At 35.9% G+C, this 21,869-nt stretch overlaps 1 protein-coding gene across 1 annotated transcript in view; it reads right to left on the bottom strand.

The window, feature by feature from the left end:
• Elp4 (elongator acetyltransferase complex subunit 4) overlaps positions 1-21,869 on the bottom strand; it is a 177,991-nt gene that overhangs the window by 155,092 nt on the left and 1,030 nt on the right. The window contains exons 2-3 of the mRNA XM_048361674.1: positions 16,485-16,520; positions 4,838-4,959 (exon numbers count right to left, since the gene is read on the bottom strand). Coding sequence (XP_048217631.1) covers positions 4,838-4,959; positions 16,485-16,520 — 158 coding nt within the window. The remainder of the gene's footprint in view (positions 1-4,837; positions 4,960-16,484; positions 16,521-21,869) is intronic.

Genomic DNA, 21,869 nt, shown 5'->3' with positions numbered 1-21,869 from the left:
TCTTTAGATTAGAAAAAGGAAGACATTCCCTAGAAAGTCTGAGTATGTGGCAAATGGTATCAGTATGTCTTAAAATTAGAGCTTATGAGTAAAGTTGGTATGTAGTCAAATTGGCTATAATATAAATAGGGTCAGAATTGGGTTTTCGGTGTGAAACTATGTTTATCTGTAACTGCATCTGCAGAGGTAAGGGACTTGTGTGATGTCATCTACATGTAAACCAGAAAAATCTCATGTGAATATCTGTAACTGCTTGATTCCCCCACTGAGATGGTCTTGCAAAGTAGGTAAAGCCAGGATTTGCTCATCATGTGTAGCCTTAGGAAAAGGATGCACAACTCCCCTTATAAGATGGGACTAACCCCCTTTGAAATCAGGTTTGGGATCCCCTCATAATTCCTAACTTGCAATCACATTGTTATGAGCTCTGATCCCCCCTCAAAGCCCGATAGGAGGTCCAACAAGAGATCTGGCCCAAGCTAAAGGCCCTTTATGAGAGTGGACCTCTTGAGCCACACTGGCTACCAACTGAGTAAAGCACCACCAACAAGGGAACCTGGAACCATGTTGGAAGGGACCTTACATCCTGCTGCTGACAACTCCCACTGCACTCAGGGTGGATGGAGTTGCAACCTGGATTTGCTTCACTCAGACCAAGCCGGAGGACCCATTTGCAGTGAGAGAGAACATTCTACCCCGGTGGCAGATTAGCTACAACAGAGACAATCCCCTTATGCTTAGGCTGCACAGTGCACCAAAAGATGGACTTGGCTAACTTTACTTTGCTAGGCCTGCTATGTATGGTTGGCGCTTCGGTAGCTAGGGAGATAGCCTAGACCCTCATATCCTCCCTATGGGTGGTCCGGTGGCTTGGGAATGATAGAGTGGTGGGCACCAGAGTTTATACATCTTACCCGGCCTCCAGCCCGAGCTACTGTAACTCCCCTGGCCACTATTACTGCTCCTACTGGAGTCGTGAGACCATGGTCCCACTGGAAAAAGGAAGATGGAAAGAAAACTTCAACAAGGATAGTTTAAATCATGATTTAATAATTCCCCTGGCTTACTATGCTGGTTCCTACTGTCAAGCACCTTACCAGTGCTCTTGCTTGCTTTAACCTTTGACCCATGTATGTAAAATAGATTGGTCTCTGGTGCAAAATGTGGACTTGGAGGAAGATTCCTCCAAGTAGCAAAAAGAAAAAGGGGGGAATGTAATGTGGGGGTCAGATCTGGCCAACAAAAGAGGACAGAAGCTGACTCCATTCCCACTATCTCCCCAGCCCCTCCCCCTGCTCAGAGGCCTAGGAACATACCCCTAGACAATGAGTCAGAGACAGCTTACCTGGCCAGTCAGGTGTAAGCCCGTGAACCCCCACCCAAACAAAAAGCCATTGTCGTGGCTATCCCCCCACACCCTATGGTCAATAAAAACCCTGCTGAACAAAGAAGCTGGGCTCACGACAGCATGGCCACTGCCATGGGACTGGCTCGAGCTGAATTAAACTACTCTCTTGTCCTTGAATTGGGTTGGCTCCTTGGTGGTTTCTGGGGGGGAGGGGGGCCTGTCGGTCTGGCACATCAGAAGCCCACAGATTGGGAAAAGATCTTTACTGGCCATACAATGGACAAAGGCCTCACATCTAAGATATATGCAGAACTAAAAAAATTAAATTCCTCCAAAACAAAACCACAAAGAACCAACAGCCCCCTCAACAAGTGGGCTAAAGACTTAAAAAGAGACTTCTCTGATGAGGAAATGAGAATGTACAAGAGACATATTAAAAAGTGCTCTACATCACTGGCCATAAAAGAAATGCAAATCAAAACAACATTGAGATTCCACCTTACCCCAGTAAGAATGTCCTATATCAAGAAAACTAACAATAATAAATGTTGGAGGGGATGTGGCCAAAAAGGAACCCTACTTCATTGTTGGTGGGAATGTAAACTGGCTCAACCACTCTGGCAAGCAGTATGGGGATTCCTCAGAAGGCTAAGCATAGAGCTCCCCTATGACCCAGCAGCCCCACTTTTGGGCATCTGCCCAAAAGATTACAAACAACACACTAAAGCCACCAGCACAACAATGTTCATTGCAGCACAATTTGTTATAGGTAAAATATGGAACCAACCCAGATGCCCTTCAGTAGACGAATGGATCAGGAAAATGTGGTACATATACACAATGGAATTTTATGCCTCTATCAGAAAGAATGACATTGCCCCATTCACAAGGAAATGGAAGGACTTGGAAAAAATTATACTAAGTGAAATGAGCCAGACCCAAAGAAACATGGACTCTATGGTCTCCCTCATAGGGAATAATTAGCACAGGTTTAGGCTAGTCACAGCAGAGGATCACAAGAGCCTAATAGCTATGTCCCTATGAATGCATAAGATAATGCTAAGTGAAATGAACTGCATGTTATGGAACCGAGTGTTATATCACTGTTGTAATTACTTTCAACATGCCATGTGAAATCGTAGCTTCTATTGTTGATGATCCTCTTATATCCCCTTCCTGTGGTTGTACCTGCAATATCACTGTATCTTATCAGTACATTGGAAACTGTATATACTGGTATTAGAACTAGGAAAGTCAAAGGGAATACAAAAATCGAGAGACAAAGGATAAAAAGACAAACGACTACAAAAGCAATACTTGCAAAACTGTTTGGGGGAGGGGGAGGGGGCAATGAGGGAGGAGGTAACAAACAGTACAAGAAATGTATCCAATGCCTAATGTATGAAACTGTAACCTCTCTGTACATCACTTTGACAATAAATAAGAAAAAGAAAGAAAGTTAACAGAAGAATATTTACCACATATGCTCTTAAAAGTTTTCACATCATGTATATTATTCTATAATGGTGTTTTTAGGAGTATAATTTTTCAGAGTTACATCTTAATGCTAACACTTTCTGAAGGAGCTTTGACTATCAGAGGCAAGGACAAGATTTTGAGGATGATGGATTAATTGCCAGATGGCTATATGATGTATCTTAGGCTGTTGATGAAGCTCTTTAGCCTTTATTTGTCTTTTAGCTATACACAGTTTTAAAATAATTATGGTCTATAAGATTGTCTTTCCCCTTTATTTATGCCAGAAATATTTGCATTGGCTGTAGGTTTTGTAGAAATGCTCAGTTACATATCATGAAATTAAAACTAAGCAGTTACAGCATTATTTTTTCCTATACTGAGTCTCTAAAACATTGTTAATGACTTGATTTCGGCCATTCACTGTTGAACATAAAAATTGACATTATTATGTGTATTGATCAGATACTGAAATCCTGAGTGAATATTACATAGATAAATATGCTTTTCTTTATTAATATTCAACATATTTACACTATAAAATATTTACTTGCTTTAGAGAAACACTAAAAACATCTTTACAATAGTGTTATGAAGAGGTAAATGAGGCAGGCATTGATGGCTTATGTCTATACGGGAGGATAATAGGGTTTCAGGGTAGTTCATGAGATCCCTTCCCAAACAGTTTGTCCTAGTAGCGTTTGCCTGTCATCATACCTCTGTGAGAGACTAAGATTGGGAAGATCATGGTTTCCATGACAGTTCAGGTACAAAAGTCTATGAGACTCCATCTCAGTAGTTATGGGTGTGGTAGCACATGTCTGCTATGATAGGAAGCCTAAAATAAGTGAATCATAGTTTTGGTACACTGTGGGCAGAAAAGAAGACTCTCTCTCAAAAGGAATCAGGAAAGAAAAAGGCTGAACATGTGGCTCATTGCTAGAGCAACTGCCTAGTAAGTAGGAACTCCTGAGTACAGCTTCTAAAACCACTTCAAAAAAGAATCTGAATACTTGGCTCATATCTATGATCATAGTTGCTCAGGAGGCTGAAATCTGAGACTCATGGTTTGAAACCAACCTTGGCTTAAAAAATATCCATGAGATCTTATTCCCAAGTAACCAGCAAAATGCCAGAAGTGGAAGTGTTGCTCAAGTGGTAGAGAGCCAGCATGAGGAAAATGTGAACAATGTGACAATGTGAGCCCTGAATTCAAGCTCCAGTACTGGCACAAAACAAAAAGATTCCATCAGGAGGAGGGAACGAATTTGATAAGAAATGTACTCACTGCTTTACATATGAAACTGTAACCCCTCTGTACATTACTTTGACAATAAATTAATTAATTAAAAAAGATTTAATCAAAATTGGCTATATTAAACCAATAAAAATCAGTACACATTCTTTTGGCTATAACATATGACTTTCATAAAGTTCTGGTTCCGTAACTTTTTTAGTGCTAGTTTAAAATAACATTAATATTTCTTTGCCTCTTATGAGAATTATAAGCTGAAAAAAAACCCATGAGAAAACAAACTTAAAGTCAGGCACTGGTGGCTCATACCTGTGTTCCTAACTACTCAGGAGGCTGAGATCTGAGGATCACAGTTTGAAGCTAGCTTGAGCAGGAGAGTTTGAGATTTGTATTTCCAATTAATCACTAAAAAGTCAGAAGTTGAGTTGTGGTGGTAGAGTGTGAGCCTTGAGGAAAAAAGCTCAAGATAGTGCCTAGCTAATCCCCTAGCTCAAGCCCCAGAACCATCCCCCCCCACCCCACAAGGTACACTAACATGAAATGAAATTGTACGTTGAAGTAAATTTGATAGGTTTTCTTATTGAGGCAGGAAGACTGTGACTTTGAGGCCAATATTAGCTACACAGTGAGACCCTGTTTCAAAACTACATGTATTTATATAATCCTATTAATGTATTTAAGTGTTTATGTATCTAGCTTAAATGAAATTTTGTTGTCATAAAACCTCAGAATCTAATATTGAAGGAGTATGTTCTTACCTGCAAAATGTCAGCAGGGTCGTCTTTAGCAGATGCAACCAACAGAGTATGCCCACTGACAACTCCTTCAGCCAGGAAATACTTGAAGAGCATAGGTGAGTAAATATTATATTTATCTTCCTCTGCAAGAAAGAAAAAAATACATTCATTATCCTGTGGTATCCAAAGAACTCACACATGACTTTGCACTTTTTTCTGCTTACAGTAAAATGTGATGTGAGACTAATTTATGTCTTCCCAAGGCACACTTAGTTAGATGGAGAGATGTATCAATGAGAAGTAGAGATGTTTTCTAGATACTTTCTGACTCCTATAGTTATTCCTCAACTACTACATTATCCTGAAGCTATAGGATATAGGATGATAATATCAAAGAAACTGGATACTTGTTTCCTTTTCAGAGTTCCCTTTTCTCAAACACTGAAACTCTACAACTGCTACTGTTATCAACACCACCTTGTAAAACTCATCTTTCATGTCACAATAATTAAGCACTTAATGTACATGGTCTGATGATTCATACTTGTAGAAATTTGTAATAATAATTTGTAATAATAGTGTTGCTCCCACATTTTGGTGCTGAGTTAAAATATAGTAGTGGTGCTCACCAGACCCTATTTTGAAAAGGAACTATACAACTTGTGGGTGGGGACGGGAGGGAAAAACTGGAAGAAAGGAAAGGGGTGACATTGTCCAAAAAGAAATATACTTTTTGCCTGACTTATGTAAGTCTAATCCCTTTATACATCACCTTTATAAAAAAGTTAAAAAATTAAAGTAAAAAAGTAAAAGAAAAAGAAGATTTTATGTTGCTAAAGTCCCTAACTAAATTTATACTAAATGTTTTCCTGGAAAACAGTTATTTTGTTTCTCAGTCTTTTTTTTTTTTTTTTTTTTTTTGCCAGTCCTGAGGCTTGAACTCAGGGCCTGAGCACTGTCCCTGGCTTCTTTTTGCTCAAGGCTAGCACTCTGCCACTTGAGCCACAGCGCCACTTCTGGCCATTTTCTGTATACGTGGTGCTGGGGAATTGAACCCAGGGCTTCATGTATACGAGGCAAACACTCTTGCCACTAGGACATATCCCCAGACCCTCTCAGTCTCTTATTCCTTTATTTTTCTGAATTTTAACTTTAATTGCTTTAATATTTTCAGAATTTTAAATGATTACTAAAAGGATTTATTGGGCAAATACATGTTATATTTTTGAGATTTCATTACAAATGAAAATAGCTTCAGTTTGAGTCTGAATATTGTTTATAACCTACATGGCCATACTGATAAATCAGCTTTCTTTCCTTTAATAACTTAAACATAACATAAAGGCAAGAAACAGGTAAATTTATTATATTGTCTAAAATCAGGGTATTTGTTATTAACTTTGAATTCATTTCTATAGTAAGCATCACTAATATACATGCAACCTACACTACTGAAACCATTCATAAGCGGGTTTGAACTAGTAGAGATATCAGCAGCAAGTCAATGAGCAAGATCACCTGTAGCTATAATTACAAAACTTGACAAAATTTTATTCAAAAAATAGCTATATGAACCTAGGTGCTAGTCTACCTAATTAGGAAGTCTACCTAATTGATTTATATCTTCTAATTAGGTAGAAACCAAGGCTAGCCTGGAGAAAAACTCTTGAGACACCATCTCTACTACTAACAGAGTATGGTGTGATGTGCCTATGTTTACAGCCATAGGAGAAGCTTAATGGCTGGGCACACAGGCATATGCGTGTGCATATGGAGAAGTACAAGTAGGAAGACAACTGCCTTGGTTTGACCAGGCATAAAATGAGAATTTACCTAAAAAATAACCAATGCAAAATAAGGCTGGAGAAAGGCCTCAAAAGTTCCTGTACAGTAAAAACAAGGCCTTCAGTAGAATTCTTCAGTACCCTAAGACCCTCAATTATATGGGCAAAGCTACTGGAAAATAAAGACAAACGGGTGGATACAGTGTTTTAACCCAGGGATTGGAACTTAGTAAGCAGGTGCTCTACTACTTGAGTCCTCACCCCCACCCCAACCCTTATGACCTTTTGTGTTCTGGTTATTTTTGAGATAAGGTCTTGCTTTATGCCCAGGCTGGCCATGATCCCCTATTTATTCTTCCCTCTACAGATAGCAAGGATGACATATGCATGTCACATCTAGCCTTTTCTGTTTTCTGTTGAGATGAGGCCTTGTAATTTTTTTTCCATTTAATTGTTCATTTTAAAGTTGATGTGTAGAAGGGTTACAGTTCTATAAGTCCAGTAGTGAGGATATTTCTTTTTGGACAATGTCACTCCTTCCTTTGCACTCTCCCAGTTTTTCCCTCCCATCCCCACCCACAACTTTGTGAATTTTTGCCACAGCTGGTTCTGGTGTCAATGTGAGATCCTCTTGATCTCTACCTCCCAAGTAGCTAGGATTACAGGACTGAGACATTGTACCCAGATAGTAATTTACTTTAGGGAGAAAATAATTGTGTAAAAACTCAAGTTTGAGGTGTTTTATTCTTCCTTAAGAATATTCCTAATTTACCTTATCCTTGGCAGTATTAAATCACATCCTTTATCAACTGGCAGAATAGAGAATGCAGATTTGTCAAGGCAAAGCTCAAAGTTCCAAGTGAAATATCCTAAAACAAAGCACCAGAAAGACTAACATCCCCAAATAAAAGTATCAATTATGCCCATATCCCTTGCTGACCACCAAGCCAAGCATGAGTTGGAAACAACAACAACACACACTGGGCAGAAAAGAGAGGAGCCCAGGATAAGTATGAGTCTACTCAGTTGTATATGATCTATATATCTGTTACCCCATAAAAGACATGAGGTTCCCATTTGGAATCAGCTTGGCCAATAGAAAACTAAAGTATTATTGGCTTGAATTAACAGGTGACTGAAGTCTAAGATGAAAATCTGAAAAAAAAATGAGCCCCAAGTTTGAATATAAATTATGTTCAATAGTCAGCTGTCTATAAAATAATGTAATTTCAGGGGGAGAAGCTTGTATGACTAGATTAAAAAATTGAAGTCAGTTAATAATTTAAATGTAGGTAAATTAAGTTCCTACCAAACAAAACAGAAATCCTCATGAAAACATAATGAAGTTCAGAGTTACTGCAATTCAGTATTTACAATGTGTAGTTTTCAATCCACAATTACTAAAATAGGTTATGTATGGCAGCACAGGTTGTAATTCAGCTACTCAGGAGATCAGGAAAATTGTGGTGTGAAGGAAGTTCAGGCAAAAAGTTACCAAGAATCCATCTAAATGTAACAAGCTAAGTATGATGTACAACCCTGTCTCCACAGTCACGCTAAAGGCATAGGAAGGAGGATTATGGTCAAAAGTTAGCTAGGTAAAACGCACAAGACTCTACTTGAAAAATAACTGTAGGAAATAAACCAAAAAAATTAATACATAAAGGACTGAGCACATATCACAAGCAGTACAGTGTTTGCCTAGCAAGCACAAAGCCCAGAGTTCAAACTCCAGTGCTGCCACAAAAAATTACTGAATATGTGTACTAAGGAAAGCATACTTGAATTTAACAGAAAAATACTTCTAGGCAGTTATTAAAAAATACATTCTCAATAGTAATAGAAAAAATGATACACATACAAGTTGAGTACCAGTCAACAATGAAAAGAAATAAACTATTTACATATGCAAGAATATGGATGAATTGCTGAAACATGCTAAATGAAAAAGCCAAGTACTAAAAAATTTCATTTAGTATGATCACCTTATCAGACATTTTAGAGAAAGCAAAACTAATCTCAGGACAGAAAATGTATTGAACAGTAAGAAATACTCTCTGGTGATAAAAATGTTTGTCTTGATTGTTGTGGTATATACAAAAATATACACACTCATAAAAAGTCACTAAGATATTACATTTGACATTGGCACATTTTATCGTATATGAATTACAATTTAGTAAAGTTGACTTCTTAAAACAATTCCTAAGGTGAAATGAAAATATCATGGGTAACTTGTTTAGCATGCTTCTCAGTGCAATATCTTAGAACAAACCCATGATCAAGTAATGTATCTGTTGCCAAAGTGTAATTTTATTTGCTATAAAGAACAGAGTGAGTTCTGTAATGCTACCCATCACAAGTTAAAGTTACTATCTACAAGTTACAAAATGGGCTTGATTCACATTTACAAAGACTTCATGAGAATTTTAGTGTGTAAATGAAAAGAAAACTGCTTTTAATGCCTCTGCATTGCTTGCAGCTGACAGACAGAAAAGCTGGCAGATGGAAGTGGCGCTGTGTCTCAAGTGGTAGAGAGCTAGCCTTGAGCTGAAGAGCTCAGGGACAGCACCTAGGCCAGTTCAAGCCCCACTACCAACAAAGAAAGAGAGAGAGAGACAAAGAGAGAGGGAGAGAGAGAGAGAGAGAGAGAGAGAGAGAGAGAGAGAGAGAGAAAAAGAAAAGCTGGCAGAGACAAAAGTGGGGGAGATTATCAGCAGTGAACTGATTATTGATTACTACAACTCTAACAATGGAAGAAATGCTTAATGTTTATTTTATGTAATAAAGAACGTGCCTACGTTTAAGTTCAGAACAGAACAGAAAGTCAGTGTTAAGAACATTTGATTTTGTTAATTGCTATTTAATAAGTTTACAAATTCAAACATTGAAACCGAGATGATTATAAATCAGTGATATAAGAAATAAATTTGAGGGGCTGGGGATATAGCCTAGTGGCAAGAGTGCCTGCCTCGGATACACGAGGCCCTAGGTTCGATTCCCCAGCACCACATATACAGAAAACGGCCAGAAGCGGCGCTGTGGCTCAAGTGGCAGAGTGCTAGCCTTGAGCGGGAAGAAGCCAGGGACAGTGTTCAGGCCCTGAGTCCAAGGCCCAGGACTGGCCAAAAAAAAAAAAAAACAGAAAGAAATTTGATACTAAAATTTTTAATTCCTGAGGTGAATATTGTTAAAAAAAAGTTTTTGTTGTTCTTGTTTTGGTAGTAATGGGCATTGGAATCACAGCTAAAACTTGCTAATAAGCAGGCACACTACCACTTGAGCCATGCCAACTTATAATATGCAAAATTTAAATTTCAAAAAGTTGACCCTCATTTCTCCATTCTCACAGAAGCAATGTTAAGTTTTTTTTTTTAAGTTTTCTTGTTAGTAGTTATTTGTGTACATATTCTTGTGGGCTACAATTATTATTTATTTAACTTAATGTCTTTTTTGTGTGTGCTAGTCCTGGGACTTGAACTTGGGGCATAAGTGTTGTCCCTGAGCTTTTCTGCTCAAAGCTAGTGTTCTATCACTTGTGTCACAACTCCCCTTTTGGCTTTTTGGTAGTCAAACATGGACTTTCCTGCGTGAACTAACGTCAAACTGTGATCCTCAGATCTCAACCAACTGCTAGAATTACAGGTGTGAGCCACCAGTGCCTAGCATGAGCCACTGGCGCCCAGCTTTCATATTTTTAAATAATCTTTAATTCAACATGTCAGTGTATGTGTAAAATGTATCTTGATCAATGTTATGACTGAACTTTATATCCCACTCTTTTCCAATCCATTTCATATGCTTCATAGTCTTGTCTCACTTGACATTATGTAACAGTCAGGAAAATTTATATATCATAATTTATCCATTTTCATGTTATGGAATTTTCCTTGTTTTCAGGAAAAATTATCTTATAAACAGAGAAGCATACGGATGCTTTAAATCTAACAAACACAAACAAGATGGAACTCAGTAATTCTTCATTTTACTCTTTCATCAAATGTGGTCCTCTGGTTTCAGAAAGCCAGCATTATCTTTACCCCTCTGTCTCTGTCTCTCATCCTTATGTTAACCCTGAAAAATCTGTTAAATTTAATATCGAAGTATTTCTGGGATTTGTTCATCTTCCTCTATGCCAATTTTACTTGCCTGGACATGCTACCAACAATTCTAGCCTATATAATCATAGTGTCTCTTATACCAATGGATGCTTGAAACTATGGATAGTACCAAAACATACACACTATTTTCAAATATACATACATACATGTATATGTATATGTACACATATGTACACATTTTTATACATACTTATATGTACTACCCTAAAGATTAATGTATAAATTGGATACAGTAAAAGATTAATAATAAAACACATTTTAACATTCATATAACTTTTATTAACAGAATATTGTTAAAATGTGCTTTAAAATACTTTACTGTAGCTGAGCACCACTGGCTTACTTCTGTAATCCTATTTACACAGGAAACTGAGATTTGAGGATTGAGGTTCAAAGCCAGCCCATGCAGAAAGTCTAACCACAAAAAGCTGGAAGTAGAGCTGTGGCTCAAGTGGTACAGTGCTAGCCTTGAGCATAAAAGCTCAGGGAAAGCAGCCGAGGCCCTGAGGTCAAGCCCTAGACCAGCAAAAGAAAAAAACAAAATAAAAAGACTTATTGTAGTTTCACATTTTCATTTACAGGAAACACTTCACAACTTGTTTTGGGAATATTCAAATTGCTACTATCTTATTGGAACCATTAAGTACAGTAAGAGCTACTGGAACTCAAGACATTCTGATCATCACTTAGGTGGCAACTAGTGACAGGGCAGGCAGTCTATCAGTGTTAGATACACTGGCAAGAAAAAATTCATATCCTAGGCAGGATGAAGTGGAACAGCACAATATTTTCTTATGCTATAGCATGCAATGTACAACTAATGACTTGTTTATTTCTAGAATTTTCCATATAATATTTTGGTCATTTTGCAGAAAGAAAACCCCTAGGAAAGGGAGAAAAAAGGAATGATCTTTACAAAAAAAAAACAAGATCATTTCATTCACCTACTTAAAACCTTTGGATGATTTATCATTGCTTGGGAGAAAGAATCAATCTTTTAACCTGTTTTACAGGTTCTGCATGGTGATAAGGAACGAATAAAATGGGCACACATAAAATATTGTATGAGTGATACATTTTTAAAAATGTCATTTTTTTCCTTTTAAAATGCACATAATTGTTGCTACTTTTCAGCAAAGAAAGAAATGTAAATTATTGAATTAAGATACATGAAACATTTACAGTTAAGGAGACATAGCTGGCCCAAAGCAAAGCAGTTAAGTCCCTCTAGAACTTGTGTTGTCTTCTTTCCCAATACTTCCTCCCTTCCCTGTGACACCTACTCTCTGGACACAGCAACTACTGATGCTGGCCATAATGTTTCTTCCCACGGGGACTTTCCTTAAATTTCTTCTTCACTTCGGCTAAGTAATTTGATCAGATTTCCTGTAAAGAATCTTTAGAAGGCTTCCATGCTGGGTGAGATAATCAGTGTGCTCTGGAACATTCAACTAATTATTATATTAGCTTTTAGTAGTATACATTACTCAAATTTCTTCAAAAACATAAAACATTCACATGCGCGCGCACACACACACACACACACACACACACACAGTTTCTATCCTATGCAAGCATCCTAAATACTTATTATGGGAATAAAACAGCAAACAAAAAATCAATCCTATTTTACAAGTCAGCCACATTGTAATATGCCTAAAATTACATGGTTTTACAAAGACATGTAGGAGAGAAGGAAGGGAAGGAAGGAGGACGGGGAAGATACATTTGATAATAGTTACACCTATTTTCTCAAAAAGTCCTATGAGTCAGGAAAAACTAATAAGCAGAAGACCACCTACTCAGGGATTAGCAGAAACACTAAACTCATCGTGCTGGAAATCACCAATTTTGGGAAACAAATTTTGAGGTTGTCCAAGAAGCATTTAATTAATCTATTTAGTGAATCCCTGTAACACTGAGCAAACACAAATGATAATGATGTGACAGAACTGCCAAAAAAGCAGAGGTAGTTTTGGCCTGAATGAAGGTTTAGAGATGGTTGTCCTGTTCTATTCTACAGTAGTTCATCAGATCTACAATGCTACATTAATCTGGGGACTTATACAAAGTATGGTATCTTCAGAAGATAGTGACCAAAATGGTAAAGAGAGCTGTAAACCTGTGACATGGAATGTTTAGCTTGCAGGAAAAGAGACCCAAGAGATGCAAGATAGCTGTTTTTAAATGTCTGATAAGGGGCTGGGAATATGGCCTAGTGGCAAGAGTGCTTGACTCATAAATGTCTGATAAGCTATAAACATGGAAACAAACTTCATTTGTTCATCAGTCTCCTAAGGGATTCAACAAGACCCATGAGTAGAACATCAATTTCCCATCACCCCACTCAGATTACTGTCCAAGTAACAGTTTCTCTCTCTCTCTCTCTCTCTCTCTCTCTCTCATTTTCTTTTGCTTTTTCACTTTTGTACTCAGGATTGAACTCAGGGATTTGAATTCTTGCTTGGCTTTTTCTACTTACAGTTGGTGACATACCACCTAAGCTAGGCTTCTAGTCTGACATTTTTCTGTGTTAACTATAGTCTCATAGACTTTTCTTTTCTTTCTTTTTTTTTGACTTTTCTGAGTTCTCCAATTTCAGCTTCCAGAGTAGCTAGGATTATAAACATGAGCCACAGGTGCCAGCTCACCGATGGTTCTCAGCTGACTATTTAATAACACCTTTAAAGCTGTGAGCCAAAATAAATCTTTCCACCTTTAAGCTGATTTTCCAAGGTATTTTGTCAAAGCAACAAAATGCTTATTAAGATAAGTAGTAAAAAATTAAGGATGTTTTAAGAAGAGTCTATTATATTTATCAGAAAATGACCTTTCACATAGTCATATTTACTTATTTTTAAACACTCTGAAGGAATACAGTATACATTTTTTCCTGGTAATACTAACTCTAGTTTCCATAGTTACATTGCTATAGGAACTAAATATTCTCTGAAAGGTCACATGTATACACAGGTAATGCTTATGCATGCAATTGCTTGGTAAATGACTAATGTACCTCAGGAAAAAATAGGTAAACAGTTCACAGTTTGTAATGAAGAATAAAGCAAATTATTAAGGCAAATAATCTTCATGTTTCAATTTGCTCTTCTAGAATGAAAAACACCTTTTACTGTAAGAAATATAGTAATACCTCAGGCTCCTAACCACTAATCTAAAATCCTTGTATTTAGTTAATATTCTAGATATACTTTTCCATTAAAGGCAGGTTTTATTCATTATACAAGTCATGTTGACTTAGAAAAGAGAAAAGTGGAGAATTTATCTTAATGACTCCTAAGCTGCTAATCTCATTTATTTGGAGTGGTTAAGATGTTTGATACTATACACTACTATCAAAGGTAAAATTATAGTAAGCTGGTATTCCTAGAGGCTCGTGGAGATTGATGCTTGAACTGGGTAAAAATAGGAACAAAATGGCATGATATGGTAAAATTAAGGGATGTTTATCTTTACTGGCAATAAACTACAATGTTACAAACTATCTTTTACAAATATTGCTCACCTGGAGATCTGATTAGACCTCATATATCATTTTTACCATTTTAAAGAGTAAACTTTCTAACAGTAATAGAGAAATGCTGGTTATGTGCAATATGAGTTTTTTTTTACAGTGCTATGATTTATATACTCATTATTATCTCTTCATTATTATTACTTTTCACTTACCAAATACAAGTAAGTAATGAGATATTCTAGTGAAGTGTTTGAATATTCCAGTTAGGGACCCACTTTTATTAGGTAAATACTATATGCTTTGCATATATGAGGGAAACGATAAAGTCTATGTTTCTTTGGGTCTGGATCAGTTCACTTACCATGATCCCAAGTTTTTCAGGAAGGGGAACATTAAAATGGTGAGATAGGGGCTGGGGATATGGCCTAGTGGCAAGAGTTCTTGCTTTGTATACATGAAGTCCTGGGTTCGATTTCCCAGCACCACATATATAGAAAATGGCCAGAAGTGGCTCAAGTGGCAGAGTGCTAGCCTTGAGCAAAAAGAAGCCAGGGACAGTGCTCAGGCCCTGAGCAAAAACAACAACAAAATAAAATAAAATAAAATAAAATGGTGAGACAAAGGGTAAAAGATAAACCAATGCAACAGCAATACTTACAAGACAATATGTTGTAAACTAGCTGTACAACTCAGGGCAGAACAGGGAATTGGGGAGGAGGTAGGTGGGAGAAAAATGAGAGAGGAGGTAGAAGTTTGACAAAAAATGTGTTCACTACTTCACGTATGTAACTATAATCCCTCTGTACATCACCTTGACAATAAAAATAATTTTAAAAATAAGGATACGGAGTACAAAAACCTTTACTCCTAAAATTAGTTGAAGAAATAATATCTAAATTGAGAAAAGTGACTCAAGTGTATAACACTAGCTACTTGGGAGGTGGAGATTAAAAACTGCTATTCAAACCTAGCCTGAGGAAAAGTATTCAAGACTTCATTGCAACATATAGCTGGGTGATGCAGTACAGTACATGCTTGTTTTCCCAGCTACAGAGGAAACACAATGGCTGGGTGCAGAGATGTATGCCTTTCATCATCAGCAATATGAGGAAGCACCTATAGGAGGGACAGAGCCCAGACCAGCACAGGCATAAATCTTGACCATACCTCAAAATTAACCAACACAGAAAGGAGCTGTAGTCATGGGTCAAGTGGTAGAGTACCTGCCTAGAAAACATGAGGTTTTGAGTCCAAACCCCAATAAAGAAAACGAAAAATGTCTATTTAGTTCAGAGATTTGAGGTGACAAAATATCTATTTTCAAATATTTTTTATCAAATCAGGGAAAAAGCAGGCAGAATAATACTACATTACAGAAAAATAGGAAAATAGACTTATTATAGGAATATGATTTAAATATTAATAAGGGATTTTGATGATATAACTGCCAAGGCTTATTTCACTTCTAAAATTCTGTGATTTCTACTAAAGTTTAAGGTAAATAGGGTTAGTGTGTATGCAAATACACATATATACATACATATGAGGGTTCTACATTTATATAAGAACTCTTGTCACTTAAAAGTTAAACAAAAGATTAGCTTGTTATTTTTCTTTCAATCAGACAGAAATGATCTATCTAGACATATCTAGATATACAAACAGTTACACATTAATGTATATATCACATATATACACACATTGCAGAATTATTAGTACCTCAATTTCCCAAATTAATTACTATAGTAATACCACCCTAAATACTGAGATTCTTTGAGAAAAAGTTTCCGTTAATTTTAGTTTTAAAAATAGAACACATCTGGGCACCAGTGGCTCATACTAATCCTAGCTACACAGGGTGCAGAGATCTCAGAACCTTGTTTCGAAGCCAGGCCAGTCAAGCAAGTCCATGAGACTTTTATTTCCAATGAATCACCAAATAAGTCAGAAGTGGAGCTGTGCCTCTAGTGGTGCAGTACTAGCCTTAAGCAAAAAAGGTCAGGGACAGCACTCTAGGCCCTGAGTTTAAGTTCCAGGACTGGTACCATTAACAAATAAATAAATAAATAAATAAATACAGAATATAAGTATTTTAAATGATAAGACATTTTCAAATACAATTGCCTATTTTGGGTTCAAATCAAACTATGAATTTAAATTAAATTACTTTACCTTAACTTTTGTAGAGTTAATTGTATAAATATTAAATTGTAGAATGGGAAGACTCATAAAATCAGTCTGTAAAAGAAAACAACAACCCTAAGGATAAAGCATATTTTTATACTAACCAATCAGAAGAACTGTTCCAACGGCTAAACCTCCACCTAGAATGGAAACAGAACAGAGAGGAAAATTAATCTATCATTCACATTATCTACAGCAGAAAAGTTAGGTTTTGTCAAGGACAGGTAGTTCTATAATTTTAAAATTGCAATTGTGAACAACATTTTAATTACCTTTGCAATACTTCACTCAACTACTATTATGAAATAATTACATATTATATATAATTATATACTACATATAGCAATTACTTTCACAATATACTGTAGTATTCTCCTTTCTCCTGTGATATAACCATGTAGCATTGAAAAGAATTTTGGTTAAATCTCCAATAGTGTTATATTTAGCACTTGTTAATAAACTCCATAGCCTAGAATTTAAATGTACACACTGACTTTATTCCTAAACAAGTATAACACAGAAAAGCAATGACAACAAAAATTCCACTTTAATATTTATTCTCAAATTTAGTAATTCTTGCATAAAAGAACTGATAATAAAAGCTAATTCTCTTGAAAGTCTTGATTTGCTGTAAATATATTTAGAATTTAAAATGAACACTTGCTATTTCAAGCAAAAAGGAAGATCACAAAATACATTGTCAAAATCAGAAGATGATATTTAAATTGTTTTGAATTAACATATGAAAAAAGTGGTAAAACTTGATATGACTGGGGAGGGCAAGTGGGTAGGGGGTCTGGAAGGATCAAGGTACACCAAACACATGAATGAACATGTTAAATTGTACCCTCCTTGTACACCATTTCAAAATTAAAAATAGGACTGGGCAACATTAATAAGACAATATCCTGTAAACCAACTGTACAACTCGGGGGAGGGTTGGAAGGGAACCGGAGAGAGGGGAAGGTGGGAGAGAAATGTAGGAGGTAACAAGTTTGATAAGAAATGTACTCTTTGCCTTATGTATGAAACTGTATTCCTTCTGTATATTACTTTGACAATAAATAAGTTTAACCAAAAAAGTAGGGCTGGGATGTAGCTCAGTGGCTAAGTGCTTGCCTAGCAAGTATATCATCCTGAGTTCAATCCTTAGTATCAAACAGAAAAGAAAAAAGTTAATAAAATAAATAAAATGATGTTTCAACTAGGGTCATATAATCATGACTATACAACTCAAGTAGTACGTCATAAAACCATCTCAAACTCAGGTGCTGGTGGCTTATGCCTATAATCCTAGCTACTCAGAAAACTAAGAATCTAAGGATGGAGGTTCAAAGCCAGCTCAGGCAGGAATGTCTATAAGACTATCAATTTACCAGCAAAAAGCCAGAAGTAAAGGTGTTGCTCAAAAGGTAGAATGCTAGCTTTGAGAAACAAAGTCAAGTAAGAGCACAAGACCTTGAATTAATCTCTCAGCATCAGCATAGTGGTAGGGTACTTGTCTAGTACATGCAAGGTCCTAGGCTCACTCCTCAGCACTACAAACAGCAGCAGCAATAGAAGCTTCAAATTAAGTTTTAATATGGTAGAACTACATGAAGATGAGGCAGTTCATTATAGATAATTTGTTCTTCATCCCATGCAATAAAAAAGTATCTGTGTTTGCAATTAATGTCTTCAACATTGAAAAATCTACTTGTAAACAAAAATATATGAATTTCAAACAATTTAACAAAAATACACTTATAGTATGATTTAAAAGAGACTACTCAAATCACTGATTGAAGATGTTACTAGATGTTTTTGTACTTAAGCAAAATGGAAACATTTAGAACACCAATAAAGATCTTTCAGGTAGAACAACTTAATATGAAAAGTTCCTTTATTTTGTACACTGAAAATAAGCATAATTATTCTTCCAATCTGAAATCTAATAGCATACAAGTACTCTTAGTAAAATCAAATATGGAGCTTATGCTACCTGATTTATACTTGACATCAATTTTAAGACAATTAGATATTTTAAATAGCTACAGAAGGAAACAAAAAGTATATAGTTTGTTTGTGTATTTATTACAAAGCTTAGTATATATTTTAATTTACACTGAGATAAGTATAAAAACGAACACACAGAAAAGAAAAAAGAAACCAATATAGGCTGTATTAACAGTTCCTAATTTTAACAGAATACTCTTCCCCCCAATATGCCACTAAAATATTTTCCAGGTAAGTAATGAATTTAAGTAAGCAATCATTGTATCTCTGATGTAAGCAAAAGAATACAATGGAAAATGATGTCGACATTTAGAAAAATCCCTCCTTTCCTTCCTTCCTTCCTTCCTTCCTTCCTTCCTTCCTTCCTTCCTTCCCTCCCTCCTTCCTTCCTTCCCTCCCTCCTTCCTCATTCTCTTTTATACTCCCATCTCTACCTCTTGAATGCCAAGGTTACAGTTGCATACCACAAAGCTTGGCATATTTTCTAAGTCGCTATGGTTCTTGGCTTTGCTTCTTGATCACTTTAAGAAGGTTGTCTAAGTTTATTTCCAGCTTACTAAAAATAGCGGTAGAACATTTTACTTACATGTAAGAAGATATGACATAACTACTGTCTGGATAAATATGGAAGTCAAAGTAATAGTGATGTGGTTCTGTAGATTACATGAAACATTTTTACACAGTAATAAAGAAGGAAATCTTATGCACATCTCTATATCAGTTACTAAACTGTTAAATATGTGATCGAAGCTCCATTTATCCCACACTATGATTAACAGTATTTACTTTTCAAAATTAGTCAAGTGGCAGCTACCATATAAGGCTTCTTGCAGAAAACTCTCTATGGACTACTCTTTATCCCAAATCTCTATCTGCAATCACCATGACTGTCAAATTTTAGTAAGTTCTGAGCAGTGTGGGGATAGGCCAAACTTGCAAAGTTGAGTTCCTTGAAGCATCTTGCAGGTTAGACATTCTTTAATTGCTATCATCTTTCCTTAGAAGTTCCTGGAAGAAGATAAAAGGAACATCCACCTAACATAAAAGAAATATCTATCTAATATTTTTTTCTGAAATGTGTTATTTATATCTAGTGAACTCAAATATCAATATGCCCTGGAAGGGAGAAGACTGAAAGCTTGGATTAGGCAGTCTAAGTACTTGAAAACTTGAAATGTAGCTATACTGGGAAGCACATATAAAAATATAAAAATAAAATTAAATTGTCAGAAGAAAAACAGTACCATTTTAAAAAGATGCAGGTATTAGGAAACTTTGATTTTATTTTTTGGTGCTCCTGGACTCAGGGCTTGGCACAGTTCTAATTGAGCTAGTTCAGAAACTTAAGCTGTTTTGAAGTATCAATGGAGTATCACTGAGTCATCAAATGATTAACATTTAGTGGGCCTGTATGTAACCTTTCAAAGGTATTTTAAATCTATGTTTAAAATTAAAATGATATCATGGTAGCAGTAGTAAACTCTGTGATTCCCATACAGTATTTAATTATTTATAGTAACCATAACAGTTAAGTCTCCTACTGAAAAATTACCTATTATCATTACATTCTGTCACAATATGGTCATATTAGGTTTGTTGCAATCTGGGTCAAATAACATTTTTAAATTACTACTACTATGTGTATACACATTACCAGCACATGTTTCACTTTCAAATAATGCTTTAATGAAAAACAAATGTAAACGGCTCCAGAGGATCATACAAAACAGAAAATCAAATTACAAAAGGACATCAAGAAGTTAACAACTGAAATACTTCTGGACATAGTTACTATTCCAAATAAAGTACTCCTATTATAACATTTTCAACTTGTTTGCGAATCAACTATATACATGCAAAATGCATTTCAAGATTTTTAACAATTTACTATTTCAATCATCTCAACAAATACTAATTTTTAGCATAAGCTTTAGCAATACTTAATTAAGTATTGAGAATTCCACTTCTGAGCACACAGGGAGATTTTAAATATTTTTATATTCCTATCTCTGCAGAAAACCCATGTGGGCATGTCTACTGAGTTCTCATTGTGATAAGTGTTTGAAAAGACTACAGCTAAATCATTTATCTTAGATAAATAAATGGTCAAAATCTTCTGAAAATAACTCAAATTTTGAGACAGCTGTTAGTACAGTGTAGACAGAACTAAAGATACTAAAAAGATAAGTCTACATAGTCAGTCTTATGACCCTCCATATTACGGAATTTCTGAAAAATTTTTTTTTTTTTTTTGGTGCCCATCCTGAGCTTTGAACTCAGGGCCAATGTGCTGTTCCTGAGCTTTTTTGCTCAAAGTTAGTGTTTTAACACTTAAGTCACAGCTCCATTTACAGCTTTTTTGGTTCTTAATCGGAGACTCTTACAGACTTTCCTGCCCAGGCTGGCTTTGAACTGACATTCTTAACTCAGATCTGACTAGCTAGGATTACAGGCACGAGCCACTGATGCATGGCTGAATCTGTTTGTAATGTTCAGTCACCTAAAACTGTTCTACATGTCTCATAATCTCTTGCTGGTGTTTGTTTTTTCTCAACGTTATTTTTCTTTCAATGAAGAACTTGTGAAAAACCTACTCAGTGCTGAGAATGTACTAGGCACAATGTTATTTGATAGAGAAACTGAGGCATAATGCTAGAAATGTAGCATCTTTGTTTTCAGAGTTTTATTATCCAGTAAATGAAGTCACATATGCCCATTTAATTAAAAATGTAGAGGAGGAGTTGCTTCTTAGCTTTAAGTTCAAAATCAGAACATCAGGTAAATCCCTCAGGGAATAAGATGAAATAAATGATTACTAACAATACATTTTAAATCATTTGTTTTTAGTTCTATGCAATGTAAGAGGGCACTAAACTAGCAACAATAAGAAAAATATTTAAATTTATGTAGAAAGAAACTTAGACACAAAATAGGACAATTAGGAAGCCATATATTTTCTGAGCAATCAGTTGTTTATATTGTTATATTCCTCTACATTAAAACTTCTTGAAGCACCTACCTGGAAAGGAGAGGGAGGGGGGAGGATTTCAGGGTAAAAATATCAAATGAAGTGCAATGAGTTTTAATGTATCATGAAAGTGCATCAGATTTAAGACACATATCACATACTGTGAAAAAAATTCATGAAAAGCACAGATCAGTTTTAATGATGATGCATCCAGAGAGCAAAAAGAATGAACCTAAACCTTTATAAACATAGTGGATTTGCACTCCCGATCTAATCTGTTCAATCCTTTCAACATAAGTGGTTTAAGAAGCAAGCATATAAATCTGGCTTCTTTTGGAAAATTCCAGAGATTGTAAAAGATAGCCTAACAACTGTACTTCCTTTTCTAATTAGACATGTGAAGTACATTTAAGCCTGACTCGGGTACTGGTGGCTCACATCTGTATTACTAGCTACTCAGGAGGCTTAGATCTGAGGATCACGATTCCAAGCTAGCTCAGGCAGAAAGTCCTTGAGACTCTTGAGC

This window comes from Perognathus longimembris, chromosome 13 (genome assembly GCF_023159225.1).
Source record: "Perognathus longimembris pacificus isolate PPM17 chromosome 13, ASM2315922v1, whole genome shotgun sequence".
In the NCBI taxonomy this organism is placed as follows: Eukaryota; Metazoa; Chordata; class Mammalia; order Rodentia; family Heteromyidae; genus Perognathus; species Perognathus longimembris.
Note: the sequence above shows the minus strand (reverse complement) of the source record. Positions and strands in the feature narration are given on the sequence as shown.